Raw genomic sequence first — 16982 nt, 5'->3', positions numbered from 1 at the left:
TATTCTGAAATGTAGACAAGCATTGGCCAGGTATCCTATAATATCAGTACATCATACCTGCATTGACAGGAGTCATACGATGCATATCTACATTAATACTGTAATACTGCGCTGTAATAGGCTTTATTTATTTTGACAGTATAAACAGGAAATGAAAGGACACATTACATCTAGTTTGAATATAGAAACTGACCTTCAGAGCAAAACTTGTTGTTCTTACCAACACTCATAATTTGGATACTAACACTATACACAAGTTCAGAACAGCAGTGATGCAATCACATTAACTTAAATCTTTCAAAATAAAAGACTGCTTTCTAAAGTTCTACCTGTAATGTTTACAGCACTTAGAATCAGAGGGAGAGCAGCTGGATGTAAAATTTATCTCATGAAAATAAAGGAGGTGAAGGACCACACAGTAATTAACACCACATATATTAAGCCAACATTATAATCAGTGAAACACAGCAGGTGCTCATAAAAGAGTGACCTCTGGTCTCTCCATCCATCTATAAAGGGTTAACATTAAGGAGAAACTAATTATTATATCAATAATCTTATCATTCATCTTTATTTAATGGGTATGTTCAAATACATCTCACAGATAGTTCAGAAATAAAAACATCACAGCAGCAGCCAGGCGGTGGATGCAAGCATTTATTTGAGGCGATGGCGTGGAAGGATGGGGAGTCGTACAAACTAAACATGTTTTAAACCTTTGAACCATTCAAAACTGTAGAAAATACAGCAGTGTGTTTATCACCATCTGATGTGTTCTGTTTATTACAATAAAATACACGTTTGCCTACAGAACATCGCTGCATGTGCAAATACGGGCTTTCCTTCCAGTCTCTGGTGTCTTAGTTCATATTTGTGCCTGCACTTTCTAAGCAGATTTAAGATACTTCAGAATAAATTAATTTCATACATTTTCTTCAACAGATGCAAAACAGCAGCACACAAACAATAAAGCTTAAAAAATGCTCAGTTGGCTATCTACACAACTTAAAGGTGCTTTTCTCAGCATGTGTTCATCTGCTTTGTGGTTTTAATTAAGACCATGGTTACTTCGTCTGATTTTGAAAATTAATTTCTGAATATTTATGGTTAGACGGACACAGTCGACCTTTTGTTAAACCCTTGCACCTTTTTTTACTGTCACTACAACAGGTTATTCACAAAAATAACGCAGGAAAGTGACATGATGTGTGGAAACTGATTAAAACCAACAACGGAAGAAGCGAAAATTACTTTTTTGAATTTTAACTTCTAGTCCCCCAATCATGGACTTCCTGTTTAATAGAAAGAGACCCAGTCAAGCAGCAGAAGGCGAAGATTTTATGAGCCGAATCTGCCTCCCTGTAAGAAAAACTAACCATTTAAGTTAGGACATTTTATCAACACTAGGTACTAACTAATACTAAAACTAAGATACAACATAAACATTTTTATTAGCTGTTTGGCTCCATTCATTCAGTTCATTGAAAAAGTCACACTCAGCCCCCTGCTGGTCTTCTGGATGAACTACAGCCACCTTTGGGAATACCAGGAAGTGGAATCGCTCTCTAATAAATGTAGAAAACGTGTTAAAATGTATTTAAAAATCGTATTTAAAGGTCTGAAACACTGCTGCATCCCCTATGAAGGCAGCAACGTATAAAATATTTCTGTATCCGAGTAAAACCACTAGCTTTCATGACTGATCACGAGTTCTGATCTTTACCCAGGTCAAAGTTATCAGTAATCAATAATAAATCAAGCTGAAAAGTGCTGCAAATAATGATGGAGCTACACAGCTTGGCCAGAAGGAGGCGTTTTTGTTTTTTGTTTTTTTACCTGTAACCTAACAAAGTATCACAACAGCCAAATACACATTTGTTGCTCTAACAAAGTTCCTCTAAAAATAGCCTCACACCTTGGCAGACATCCTGAAACTGCTCTGGGCACTTTTTTTGTGAAGCATTATCAAAATTTACTTTAATTTCAGTGACGAGCGGCACATTAAAACTGCTTGTGGAGAATCACAAATCGAATCTGATAAAAAAAAAATTCCCCAGATGCTGTCTGCACTTCTCACATTGTATTTTTTAAAAACTTTGATGTTTTTTTTTTCATTCTTCCCAAAATTGGCTAATCAGAATAAGGTAAGCTTTTTGGGAAGGAAAGGGGGGGGGGGGGGGGGGGGTCTTAAAGACGCAGGATCTACAATGGTGTGTTTCACAGAAAGGATGAAAGTGAATAACAGTGTTTTTGAACAGAATCATGCAGAGCTGCTTTAGTGGAGTCCCAGAATAAAGGTGCAGAGTTAGAAATGAGAATCACATACACCCCTCAGGTGGAGGGTTTAACCATGGGTCAACTGTCCCTTTGTCTGATCAAAAGTTTCCAGCTGAAACTTTTCAAATTTGGTTTTGATTACTCTCGAATTAAAGCAGCTTTTAGTGTTTCGCCAATCGAATGTATCTCTGACAGTATTTACAAAGTCGCCATTCAGGCTTTACTGACATGAAACAAGTCAACATTTGGTCTATGTAAGCAGCACACAGCACTGTATATGTTTAAGGAACATTAACATGTGACATATATAGCAGGAAATATTACTCTCGAAAAATAAATAAATAAATAAATGAACACCTTTCTTTTTCTCAAAGCCACGGAAGAAACATTACGATGGCTTTTCAAACCCGAAATGAACGTTTGTGCTCAGGAAGAAAATCCAGACATTTGACGGTTGTTTTTTTTCTCGTACAGTGCATACTTGATAGATAGCTACTCTGAAATTGTCAGGCAGTATTAGTGTAGGTAAGATACATGTCACATTCATTCTACGGCAAATGTTATGTATACTACAGTATCTTTTAAGTTCAGAATGAGTTCACTCACAGTCTGGGTGTTAGGCAAAAGCTGGAAGTTATTTAGTACTGAAGACACACACACACACACACACACACACACACACACACACACACACTGCAGTCCAGCAATAAAACTGCTCCAGCTCTGGTCTCTAAAGGACAGGATCACGACGATCAGAGGAGGAGGGAAGCAGACTGACGCCCAGCCCACAAACAGAAAACGAGGAGGAGGGACGTGTCTGTGCTTTCAGAACTCGTGTCTGTGGTACATGTCGGGGTCGTAGTATTTGGTGACCACCACTCTGTTGGCAAACTTGCGTCCAGTGAGGGCTTGCATGGCTTTCTGACAGTCTGCAGCAGAGACGTACTCGACGAAGATCTGAAATCAGAATCAGAATCAGAATCAGAATACTTTATTGATCCCTGGGGGAAATTATTTTTTGTTACAGTGCTCCATTTTAAACCAACATTAAGACAAGACAGACAATACGCTAACTAAGAATAGTACAATATATACATATATATACATACATACATACATAAGTCACTTATAAATAAATATTTGGAAAAGAAACATGTGTAGTTGTAGCAGCAAACAGTGTGTTAAGTGGATGCGTTGTACAGGGAGATGGCCACAGGCAGGAATGATTTCCTGTGTCGTTCAGTGGTGCTTTTCGGTAATCTCAGTCTCTCACTGAACGAGCTCCTGTGACTGACCAACATGTCATGGAGTGGGTGGGAGGTGTTATGAAAAAGCGCCGGTGAGTCCCGAAGAATCGATGCTACTTACGCTTTATAATATATTTTCTGGCTATAAATCCAACGCCCCCTCGATGGCGGCTCACTGGACATGTACAGAGTGTATAAACATCACCTTTCCGCAGCCGGGTACTTCCACGCCGTCGACAGGCCTGGGGATCTCGATGGAGCGGACAGTGCCGTACTTGCAGCACTCCTCGCGGATGTCCTCGAGGATCTCCTCGTAGTCCTCGTCGTCCACCAGCTCCTCGGGCATCACCATATTGAGAAGGCACAGCACCTCTGTGGGCATGCCAGAGTTCTGGAGCCTCTGAAGCCCAGGCACCTGCAGCGTCACCGGCGTCTCTATGATGGAGGTCTGCAGCGCACACACAGCATAAAAACGCTAAAGCTGAGGCCTCAAAGTGCAGAATCCAAAACCAGCGACTGGCAGCATTCCTCTTTTATACACAGACTGTGCACATGATGCAAAAAATGAGACCACAGGTTCATGTTGCCACTTGTACTCACAGGATTGGCGTTTTTAGCTCCCACACTCGCCCTCTGGACGATCAGCTTTTTGTCGCCCAGCTGCATCCCATTGAGCCCGGCTACAGCCTGATGAAGAGCAAACAGACCTGTAGCCAAACAGCACAGCTCAAGATCCCACCAAAACACTTCGTCACCGTTACCTGATCGGTGGCGCTGATGTCTACGTATTCGCAAAAGGCGTAACCTTTCGACAGTGACGTGGCACTGTCCTTCACCAGGTTGAACGCTTTGAGCGGCCCGAACGACGTCAGGAGCTCCTTAACCTGCAAACAAGAGTCCGGGAGCGAGATCTGAGCTGGAGAACTCACCGCTGAATGTGTTTGTCTACTCAGTGAATTCTAAATGTCCATTTGAGACTCGAAAGCAGTTTAAGACCACGACACATAGAAGCAGAATGTGAGTCACTCGTAAGGTGCTGGGCTGATCTGTACACACTGCTGGAGCATTTTACACTGTAAAGATTTCTCACTACTACGCTGCTTCCTGGGAAAACTCAGGAACAACACCAGCACATAAAACTGTTCAAAGTCCTGAGAATGATCAATAACCCTGCAGCTTATTTCACTTTGTCGGTTAATCAATTAAATACAGGCTTTGAGTCATTTCCCCATTTTGCTGAAACAGTGTTTCCCACATATAGAATTTCCTTTGGGCTGGTAAAGGTATATCTGGGGATTGATTTAATAGTGCTGCTTATATTTTGAAAATGTAATCGCTGCTGCCTGGCTTGATGTGCAGGAAGCTGTGATGGCGGCCTTTCACGTCATTCAGCTGCTCACAGGAAGTGACAATTCCTCGCTTCCTAGTCATAATCTATGAATAAACCATACATGCAAGCAGGGTGGCATTTTGGTAGATGAGCCACGGAGTCGGCACCTCCTCATTTACATTAACTATTTGGGCTACTTTATGCAAATCAAGCTAATCTGGTTATATGACTCCTCTGAAAACTAGAATAAACACAGAGATGCTTGTGTCTCACCTCTAATGTGTTTTTTCTGTGTTTTAGTAACCTGCAAGAAAGCCTCCAAGCAAGCTGCCATGCTGGTTTTGTTTGGAAATCTACATCAGTACAGGAGGCTAAAGGAGAGGCACAGCACTGATGTCTCTTTCTAATCACTCTTGAAAAAAGGTTGTACCAGGAGTTTATCATCCTGCAGTCCAACGGACTAACCCAGCTGCACTGCAACTATCCCTGGCAGCACCGGTCCTTCTCCTGCTCTGGAGAACCTACTGTGAGGCTGCAGAGCAGGACGAGGACGACTGTCACCAGCTGCAGTTAAAGATGGTGGAGTCGGAGTCTGTTGTGCTATTGGATGATAGACTCCCTGGAGAGGCAACAAGCAAGTACTACATAATCCTCATTTCTGATTCTTTCCATGACCATGATTTACTAAACGTTCTATAAGACCTGAAATTAGTGACTGAGGCCATAAAGTCATTAGGAAAACGTTGCTGAGGTATACAGTCGACACTCTCCTGTCCAACCAAAGGAGGAGAGAGGAGTCGCCCCCTGGAGGCTTTTACGAAGAAGGCATGCTTAAAGTAATATTGTAACTTTAGAGGGGGTTTACCTTACAATAGAAAACACTTTGAGGAAACTGTTGTTGTGATTTGGCCTAACATAAATAAAACTGAACTGAATTCTACATTGGCTTTCAGATCAATAGGCTACATCCATGTTTTATACCATCTGTGTCTGTAACTTTGTACTGATTATTCGTAACCTTTAGTGTGTGCGTGGCTCCTCCCGAGCGCAACCACTACAAACTGAATTCAGATCTGTGGGAAACACTGTAAAATATGGAGTCTATGGATAATTTAGAGGCTGGAATGACTTAATTTTGTGGTATTTTAGCTTCAAAACAGACAATCGATTGAAGTGTTCAAACATGGTCAAATATATAAACAGATATGCATATAATAGTAATCCCATATTCAGTAGATGGTGTTAAAAAAAATAACTAAACTCCACCAACACAACCCCCAAACCTCAATGATCAATCCCTGGATCTTAAACGCGCTCCAAAAGCATGATGGGAGAAAGAAAGTAGCCTGTAAGCGACCTGCGGACTCGGAGTGTATCCGTGTGAGGACCAGAATGTCTTACTTGCCTTGTGTTACATGTTGGCATGGCAGCAGTAGATGAGTACTACTGAACAAATTATGAGCGCAGACTTAACGATCTTACAGGCCCCTAGCTGGGGACAAAGTGGGGGAACAAAAATGAAAGAGCTGTGAGTATCAACGCAGTGGCAGTGACTGCAAGTATTAAGAAAAAATAAGTCAGAGAATCACAGACATCAGGCTGCATGTGCTCTGCAAACTAACTGAGGCTAAATGAGACAGAATGGACAGTTAGAATTAAGTTTCTCTGCGTACAGGTGCACAAAACAAACTGTTTTTTTAGTCTTTAGCAAAGGGAAAGGCCACCTTTTGTTTGAGCTGCTGCAGCGTTTCTGGAGTTGTTTACTGACTTTCTACGTCCTTTCGTGAGTATGTAGTCAGGCACTAAATTTCCATTTAAAGGCATTTAAAGGTACTTTTTGTAATGACTCTTATTTTAATTAAAATCAGGGGGTGTATTGAAATGTTTCTGGGAAATTCTGATATTATTTCCAGATTTGCCTTTCCCATGATGCCACTGTAAATAACAATGTTCTTATCATTCTAGTAACTGAATGGGGTGTTTTATGAATCCTTCTGTATATCTATGAGTCTCACTGTTCCAAAACTGAGGGGTCCTGATCGCAGAACCACTTTACTCCAACAGCCAGGCCTCACCTGACACTCTGAGGCTGCGAGCTGGCTCATAAGAGCTCAGCATTTCATATTAAAGTAAAACTTTAACTTCTGAAACATGCAGGAAGCTAGTGCAGAGATGCCCTATTTGATGAACTGCTTCATTATGAGGCTAAACTGACATTTAAATGTTACATTTTAAATTGACAAACTGCACTATCTGGTGGTAAGAATTAGTACTGCACTAAAGTACGCCCAGCTGTAGCTCGATTTCAGTCGATATCTCCTCAACATTCAGAGGAATTCTCCATATAAACTTATATATAAATCTTATATATAAGTATATATAGCATTTATATATATTAGTGCTGTCAGCGTTAATCTCGTCAAAATGACGTTAACGCCATAACTGCATTAATGCGGCAAATCTCCGTTAGCGAGTTAACGCGGATCGCCCCGTGCAAGGGCTGCACGGCGTCAACGTGTTAGCAAGTTAATGCGTTAGTGCCGTGCAGCTATATATATATATACATATATTGTTAAAGGCACCTACCAATCAACAAACAACAGAAAAATCCAGAAAGGCAAAGAAGAAGAATTTTTTTAACTTCTTAAGGTGGACTTTTTCTTTGATAATGACCCACTGGAATAAATACCACAAAGAAGTAAATTCATGTCACTTTAAATATACTGGACTTTGCTTACCTGTCTTAAATCAGTAAGCTTAGCATGAGAAAGGTGTAAGGAGTTTACTTATATTTAATGATTAATGTAAAATCAGAGATTCACCAAAATAAAAGCTGTGACATTATGGAACACAGGCACAAGCACTGTATGTTGTGTTGTTTTCTATTTTGTGCTTTTACACCATGCGGTCCCTTCAGCTATTTTGACTTCCATCAGAAGCCTTGTTACTCGAGACTAACCATATTTTTTTTATATATTTCTCACGTCACAAAGAAATGTGAAACGTAAAACATACTACGCATGTTTCAGGGTGACAAAAACCTCATGTGAGCGTAAAGTGAGGAAAGCTGAGCGCAGCTGTTCAGCCTGCGCTCAGATAAATACCTGGTCGTCATTAAGATAGTTGGGGAGGCCTCCTATGAACAGTTTATGAGGGGAATCGGGAACAACAGTGGAGACGACGCCTACACAAACCACGAGAAGAGAGAACAAACAAATCACAAAACAAATATGAGCTTACAAAGCACAAATGACCCATGAAGTAAAATCTAATCTGCTCATTTCCAGCTAGTAGAGTAGCTTTGCATGACTCACAGTTCAACAAGCTCCTGCCCCTTTAAACTATCTTTCTTCTGATTGGATTTCAATCAAAAGAATGTGTGGGGATGCTAAGGCTGTGTGATTAGTCAATAACGGTAATCTTGACTATTTAACACGATTATTTACTAAGCATCACATGTAATTCAAACGCAAATAAAGAAACCAATGTGGAGGTGGTGTAGAATACAGGCTTGTTCAGAAGGGGAGGTGGGGTCTGATTGGGGGGGTGGTGTTCTTGACCCTAAATCCCATCTCACAAGGTCATCCCAGGACGTCCAGGCAGCAGGACTAACATGCTTTGGGAGACCTGTGACAAAGAAAAATGGGCCAAGACCCTGAGACTTCCTTTAACCATGTGCTCATTGGGCCTCATGAAATCACAGGTGTTGTCAGATATAGATGGGATCAAGATCAAATCTAGACTGAACTAAATCAGATCTGAACTGGATTTCTCGGATAAAGCTGTGATGTCTCAATTATAATAAGAAGTTTATTCATCTCCGTCCATTTTCATCAGTCATTGTTTCATCCCAACTAGTCTACTCCCAAAATCAATACTGAAACTAAATAGAGGAGTGGCCACAGCAGAGCTAGAAGCTCACTGTGACGTCCTGCAGAGGTCTTAGCTCACATATACCGGTACTGATCTCATTATTAAAACCTCATCCTGGCTAACATGAATATCCACCATTAAAAGAACTTGTATATGTCAGGAAATAAGGTCTGGCTTCATGTAAGAACAGGTCATTTTAACTCTAACTAAATTTAATGACGTTAAATGACACTAAATAACTCTGAAGAGAAGAAGAAGAAAGCATCGGAGTCAAACCTGGGACGTGGAACGCCGGCTGCTCTGAGATTCCGGGTAACGGCCGATAGTCGTGAGGTCGTCTGATCTTGAGCGACTGACCCTGGAAAATGATCCCATCGAAGGCCATGGCCTGCGTCGTCTCATCCACAGACCGAAACTAGGAAAGAAAGTCACACTGAGTCACAGCGCCAACAAAGAACAATTCTAATAACACCTACTAACACGACTGCTTCAGCAGGAATCTGATAAATCCTACAGTGAGCCGTTACGGAGGGTGAGATTTAACCTTCGGCTCGTCTGTGAAGAATCGCAGCAGAAGCCAAAACTGCGCAGACACCACGCACATGTATGCAGCAGCCGTGAGAGCCTGCAGCGAGTCAGCACGTCGGTGCGCCTCACGTTAACTAGTGCTAGACAGCAGCTCAGACCTCTCAGACAAGCTGCTTGTGCTCAGAACTGAACATGACGTAATGTTACTGTGAGAAGGACGGGCGATTTCAACGGTCAATAAAAAATAAACAAATGAAAATGTAGATAAATAATAAGCACACAACAAATATTTTTTAGAAAGTTTAATTATCTACCAACAGAAAATAATTTGTTAAAAATAGTTCGAATAATAAATATATAAGTGTTATTTATATATTCTTTACCAACCTAAAACACTGAACAGTAATATGAACCCTCACCTCTAGGAAAGCAAAGTTCTTATCCTGGTTAATCTGCACGGCGAGAACGGGGTTACTCGGGGCTTGTGAGAGTCCCGCGAGGCGCATCTGGGCGTTAAAGAACTCGGCCATGGACTCCTGAGGAGACAGAAATCAAACCTGAGGCGCCGCACCAGCAGGTCTGTTTGGTACGAATCTACAGCGACCACGAGAGTACCTCAGTCACTCCAAACGGGATGTTGCCAACGTAGAGGCGCCTGGCTTGTCTCGTCATCTGACTGCCAACTATGGGCACTTGTGTCGGGGCTGCAGCTACTCCAGTAGTGGTGGACGTTGCCAGCAGAGCTATTGTTGGAATCTGGCCGGCCGCTGAGGAAACACGAAGGAGGGACAGTGTTTGCTGCCAAATAGCTGCACACAGACGCCACTATTAATGTGTTTCAGGGATAATATCCCACAGTCAGACTGCAGAGCAACAAACACGTAGTTTTATGAAGCACAGCGAGTGTTTAAAGGTGTCAGCGTGGTTCAGAGCTCATCACAGAACAAACACGAGCATAGATTCTGTCAAATCTGATTAAAAAACTACAAAAAACATAAAATAATTTGGTCTAAATTAACACAAGCATCTCTGAATCCTCCAATCAGAGTGCTACCAGAGACCATGTTAATGGGTTATAGAATGAGATATGCTCATATGTTTCCTGGTTTGGCTGCCGATTGGCTTTTGGAGCAGGGACAGCACTACCACCAGTACTCAAAGAGCGCCATGGCTCTCTCACAGCGTCCCTGCATTAGATAATAACAGCAGACATCTCCATCGGCCATCCCAGATCCAACCTTCATACCTACTTCACGCTGTCGCTGACCAGCTGTGCAGAAAAGAGGAAGAAGCCAAGCACTGCCTGTTCAGATCAAGCAAAGCAGAACGAGAAGCACAGACTGACAGTTTTCATCGTTTTTTAAACTCCGGTTACAAAGAAGCTCTTTGTGCGTTTTAACCTGTCTCCTCTGCAGCCGTGGCCGAGCTGAAGGATCAACAACAGCACAAACACAAACCAAAGCAACCGATTCCTTTATTTTCTTTTTACACTGGACCCTGGTGGCAGTGAACAGCAAAAACACGCAGACAGCGCTGTAAACACGACTGTTTCAGCTGGTTCAGGATTTACGGCAGGCTGTCTGACTTCTCCAGCCCACATGTAAAGTAGCAAAGCTCAGATCGGGGTTCAGTGTTGGAGAACAGATGAGTTAGAGAGCTGGGGAGCACAAAGCCGCGAAGCAGAAACTCACTGCAGCTCTGCTGAAGTCTGATTTAGAGGCTAAAGAGGCAAAGAGAACAAGTCGGGTACCTTGCATAGCTTTATATTGCATTGGTGTGATGTGTTCAAAGCCAGGAGGAGGCACGTCCCAATATTTGCAGGTCCTTTTCTTCCTCGTTCGTCTTGGAGAGTGGCTGCACGCAGAAAACACAAAAACATCTGAGTGAAACCTTTCAGTGGTTACGTGAACACACAATTAATTATTGACACATTTAATTATTGACATATTTAATTAATAACACATTTAAATAATTATTGACAGTTTTAATTAATTATTTAATGATTTATTTATTTAATTCATTTTGGCACTTTTGTCCCCTTCATCTCTCTCCTTGATATAATTTTATCTGTCAGCCTCACCCATCAAACTAAGTGGGCGGGGTTAACACTGCCCATGCAGCTTCTCTAACATTTGATTGGTTGCCGTGCAAAGTAAGTCAAGACAAGTCGATCCTAGATAATCGATTGCTTGTGTGGGGCAGCCAGGTATCCCAGAATGAACAGGCAGCAATGGTGGTGGTGTACAGTTTTAGAATACCCCGTTTTTTTGTCACCAGCTACACTTTTAACAGTGTTTTAGCCGCGAATGTCATGGCGGAATCTTCACGTCTGGTCAGGTTGTCAACATAGAACATGTTCACAAAAGTGCTCAGATGTTTTCAGAGATGTCACTAGCTCTGCTAACAGTCAGCTGACAGAGTGCACCGAGCTCACAGCCCCCGTGTTCCAGCTTAACGGGTGGGGGTGGGGGGAGGTGTTACGTTAACCGGTTTGTTTACATATTCCACTCTCCGTGTTCCACATGTTGCATTCGCAGATTCTCATTTTCACCGAACGATCGTCTCTTTCCGCCTGGTCTTGTGTCTCTGTGCTTCTGTAACATAAAGAACGAGCTGACATTTTTCTCACGACACCAGCGATCAGCTCAACAGACCCTCAGTTTACCTTCATGCATCCTCCTCCTCCTCACCTGTCAGCTGTTTAACACCTGCTGCTAATTCAAGAAACACGCCTACGTTACCTGGTGATAGTCACAGTTTGACTGGGCAGCCGGTGCTCGATATAACGCAATGTCGGCGCATTTTTCTGCACAACATAAGTAAATATAGTTCTTTTCCCGAGCGTAGAGCTGCTGGAGCTTGTTTCCCAACAGAGCACTTTATAGGCGAACCAGCTTTATCAGCGGCTGATGTCCAATCACCGGCACACAGCTTTGAAACCTCACCTGAGTTTTAACTCTCAGTGGTTAAACGCTGGACTTCATTCACTCAGGTTCTGTCTGTCGGGTCATTTTTACTTCGCTGTTTTATTTACAACTGAAAGAATCGGTTTGGCTGAGGTTAAAGTTACGTTTCATAACTGCATAGTTTTACTGAAGTTTAATGGTTCACTCTGTTAGACTTCATCATGAAGACTGCAACCTGGACAGAAATATTACATCATCAGTTTTTGCCGTGAGACTGGGCTGGGCAGACATCTCCGAAATCATCGAAGCACTTTTGCAAAGACGCTGTATCTTGACAAACCGACCAGACAATATTAAAACGGTATTTGGTGACACACAAACAGGGTTTTTCCAAAGTTCAGTTCTGTTAGTTTCAACATGCCGGTTGTTGTGTGCTAAAAACAATGGCCACCAGGCCAAACCAATGGTTTTGACTCCATCAGTGTTAACCCCGCCCCCTGGGTTTGATGGGTGAGGTCGACAGATAAAATTATTTCATGGTGAGACCTGAAGGAGTCAACTGTGCCAAAATGAATTTAATAAATTATTTAATGGTGTATTTAATTAATTCATTATGGCGTCCTGGCGTTCCATACAACTCTTTAGGTTTAAATTGTGATAAATAAATGTGTAAAACTACAGATAAAGTTCTGGTAGCTCATTGGCCAGGCCGTCCTGAGCCTTATGTTTGACACCCCTGTGTTTACTGTTTTGGCTGCAGGAATATCCAAATCTCTGGGGTAAATAAAGAGTATCGTATCTTTATGTGACAGTGATTGGAATGACATCTTTTGCTACTTTATGAATTCAAAAATATTGAATTCAGAATTCATTCATTCAGTAATGAAAATGAACATTTCTTTCACTTTGTTTATGGTCTGAGGATCTACAACCAAACACGGTGTACACGGACTCATCCTTCCTAGGAAGCCATGCAGTTTTCCACCTGTGCTTCTTGTGGTCTCGGGAGGAGCTGCGGCGATCCCGGCTCTTCCTGTCCCGGCTACGGCTGCGTTTCTCCCGGCTGCGGCTACCTCGGTCTTTGCTCCAGCTGCGATGCTTGTCACCTCGTCCGGGAGATCCGCTGCGACTCCTCTTCTTGTGCCGCTCCCTCTCTCGCTCTGTGAGGTCAGGAAAAACACGGGATGACAAACACGACAGAGCAGCGGCGCTTCTTTTTTGAGCAATAAAACCAAATGTTTTCAGGCTGTACCGACACCGCTTTACTTCAGGTACACTCCGAATGATTTTACTCGTCCACCTCACCTGAGATCAGCCTGGTTCCCAGGAAATAAAACTAAGTTGACATCTCTAGTTTCACAGGAGTTTGCCCGGAATATTGGAAAGCTTCAATAAACTCTGAGTTCAACATAAAAATTTTCCCCAGTGAGCATCCAGGCCAGTAGATCAGAGTTTTACTGGCCTCTTTTACTTACCGGCAGCTTAATTTCAAAGAATATTACTTAATTTATCAGCACATTTAGGGGATAATATAAAAGTATAAGAGAGGAAAAACATCAGCTAAAGCAGTGCTAGAGCAAATACTGAGACCGGTGGCTGGATTTAAAGATACAGACAGTTTTCATTTCTTCCTCATTCAGTTGGCTGTCGTGTCATCGCCATCAGTGACCAACCAGCCCTAACCTGCTGCTCTGGAGATGGACAACAAGGACCTTGTTATGGACAAACTTTAAACAGATGTGGATCCATGGCAGTCAGAATTCTTATTTCTTTTGTACCTTAAAGACTTGAGAGAAAAAAGATTTTACACATATTCAGACAGACAGCACAAGGTTAGGGTCTCTGCTGATGAAGTCCTGAACATCAGAGGGTTAATGATGTCTGGTGGTTTAATGGCCTTTTAATGTGAAAATACTGACTCTAAGAAGAAAGTAGCCATTAGTGAAGGTTCGTTTTGATCGGTGGAAACAGCGTCACTTGCCCGAATGGGTCAGCAGCTCATAACCCTGGTGTGGTTGTTTTTTAACCTCACAGGCTGTGATATCGCTGTAATTTTCCATCAGTAGAAGCACAATTTACTACTGTGGATGTGACAGTGCAAACAGCTCTGCTGGAGATGAGTGGGGGTGTCAGCCTCTTTTTGCAGAATTGATTATTTTCATGTCATTCCATTAACTCTTTAATCTTTTGAGTTCTACAGATAATTGCTTCATAATTATGGTGTAAATATTTAATAGATCTACCCTTTTCACCGCTGATAATTAAAGAAATTCTCCTTTCTGTAGTACCTGCAGGGTCTGACACCCTTGGATATGTTGCTGATCATATATCTCTGAGAAAAGTGGCAGTTTAATGTGGCCTTTCTTCTTGGCTGTACAGTTCTTAAGACCTTTTAACAAATCGATAAGAGGTATTCTTGTTTTCTGTGTGGATCTGATCCAGCTGTACCGGAGCTCTTTGATTAAATGTCAGGCTGTGGACGAGGTCTGTTTGACTTTTTATTCTTTCTTTGTGACTGGAAACCTTGTTTAACTTCGCTGGCATGTTTTTATTATTGCAGGTATATTACGCATTATAAGAGATTAATAACACCTAAATGAATGAATATAATAGCAAATATTCACTGGAGAAGCTGGGAAAAAGTTAAAAAGATTCAAAATTGATATTGGGTTAAGTCTGACTGCTGTGACATCATTCAAAGATGTTAGTGATGGGAGAGTTGGACCGCTGCATAAAGTTATCCCAGCTTATCCCAAGTATTCTCAGTGGCACCGGGTGTGCAGTCTGCATTGGCCAAGAAGTGTGTGAAAATCATGTCTCATGCTTACTGAACCACTCTTGCACAATCTGAGCCCAACGAATCCTGGCATCATTATCTTGGAATATGCTGACCAAATGAAGGAACATCTGATCACAAAACAATATTCTACTCTTTTCTTTACAATTTTTAATACACACACACACACACACACACACACACACATATATATGTATATTTTCATAGGCACGTGAGCTTGTGAAACATAATATATTTTTAATAATATATTTTTTGACTAACACGACTTGAATGAATTTTCATTCATCCAAGTAATAAAAAAATTTTTAGCCAATGAAATATGAAAAAAATTTCAATTTCAATTAAAATTTTAATTATTAAAATGTATAAAATAAAATGACATTTTGACAGAACTTCAAAACAGATAATAAATAATAAATGAAATAGGCTTTAAAATAGTATTAAAAATAATAAACTAGTGTAGGGATTACATATGCAGATACACGCAGACATAAGTATAAAGTGATGATAAGTATGTGTTAAGCTCAGCTCCAACTCCTCATTATTACTGAAACAATTACAAATAAACTGTTTCCTTCATTTTTTTGTCCTTTTCTAATTTCTTCCCTAGTGATGCTGTTCGATCCATCACTCAAAGATTATTTTTTAAATTAATTTGTTAATAACGCGTTGCAATACTTGTTAATGGATGCCGAATTCAGAAACAGTACCAAATGATTCAGAAAGTGCCGTGTTACTACATTTCTGCCCGCAGGTGTCTTCACGGTGCAGGAGAAAACTATAAAGAGGTGCGCGGTTTTCCTGGAGTTTGGCCTCCTGCTGCCTCAGGTAAAATTGACTGTGCGCTCTTACCGGCACCCAGACTGCGTCCAGGGCTGTGTGACAGATTTAGCAGCTTCAGAAGCAGGCTGAAGTCTAATCAAAATATGATCGCACAGATAAGACAACTAAGCTGAGTCATAGAGAGGAAAAGTACGCGCTGAAGTTGGTGTCAGGTCGCGATATTCATTCATAAAACCAACTGAGCGAGCTAACGGTCCGCGCCGGCGCTACGCTGCTAGCTTGCAGAACGAACTGGGGCACAGACGGACGGCAGCACTCACCCTGTCGATTCTCGCTCAGCTGTTTCTCAAACTCCTCGAAATCCGACATGATGTGTGTCACGCTGCTGTGAAAAGAAAAATACGGCGGCTCCGATGTGTCTGACGGGAAAGATGAAGCGACCTGTCCGCTCTGTCAGCGCAAAATCCAAGAGCTCCTCAGAGTCAAGATAGACTCACAGCATCCGGCAAGCCCTTCAAAATAAAATCAAGCGGAAGTTTAAAATTGTAACATTTAGCGGTCGCAAAAGAAGAAATTAAAATCCTAAAACAAAAAACAACATTGCATTTTATATTGTTTTTGTTGTTTTAAATCTTCCCCGTTATCAGTATTACTTTATTATTTTAAATTATTTACCTGCTGTTTTATTTATAGCTGGTATTTAGTCCTTTCAGCTTAAGTATGTCACACAGTGTTAGAACTCCTGAATTTTTTAACGTTTTGGTGCATTAATTTTCTGCACATTTCAAACATGTTACACATATCTTTGTTTTGGAATGACTTTTAGGACATAGCTTACCTGACGTGGACTTCAGTGAACACTGAGCAACATTTTCTTCTTTTCTTCATCCCCACAGTTGCCAAGTTATTGAGTCCACCTGGTGGTCTGCTGCTTTTAAAGTCCTGTTAGCACCAGGATTGTGGTTCAAAACTTGACTCAGTATCTTTAAAATAGCACATCAGGTTATCAGATTTCATCTCTGTTAGAGCTTGTGTCATACTAAAGACACATAGGCCAATTCATATCTGGTCCACCCGCTGACCTTAGTGTAAAAACACTAACACAACATTAATTTGGGATTTGTAGGTTTTCACATCAGAAGTTGAGGCCGTACACATAAACTACAAGATCAAAGGTTTTTTATATTTGCACCTGTTTTACTAATGTTTCCCACAAGCTTTCAGCTTCAGGTATTAGATAA

At 41.5% G+C, this 16982-nt stretch overlaps 1 protein-coding gene across 1 annotated transcript; it reads right to left on the bottom strand.

Annotated features, from left to right (window-relative positions):
- Window positions 1-643: 643 nt before the first annotated feature.
- Window positions 644-16696, bottom strand: LOC113020252 (splicing factor U2AF 65 kDa subunit-like). Its single transcript, XM_026164044.2, has 12 exons — window positions 16580-16696; window positions 16062-16253; window positions 13147-13321; window positions 11006-11109; window positions 9871-10022; window positions 9675-9791; window positions 9004-9142; window positions 7959-8038; window positions 4286-4408; window positions 4125-4211; window positions 3730-3972; window positions 644-3234 (listed from the first exon to the last, which is right to left on the bottom strand). The coding sequence occupies exons 2-12, from the start codon at window positions 16108-16110 to the stop codon at window positions 3103-3105; spliced, it is 1401 nt and encodes a 466-aa protein (XP_026019829.1). The 5' UTR covers window positions 16111-16253; window positions 16580-16696; the 3' UTR covers window positions 644-3102.
- Window positions 16697-16982: the final 286 nt, after the last annotated feature.

This window comes from Astatotilapia calliptera, chromosome 4 (genome assembly GCF_964374335.1).
Source record: "Astatotilapia calliptera chromosome 4, fAstCal68.1, whole genome shotgun sequence".
Classification (NCBI taxonomy): domain Eukaryota; kingdom Metazoa; phylum Chordata; class Actinopteri; order Cichliformes; family Cichlidae; genus Astatotilapia; species Astatotilapia calliptera.
Note: the sequence above shows the minus strand (reverse complement) of the source record. Positions and strands in the feature narration are given on the sequence as shown.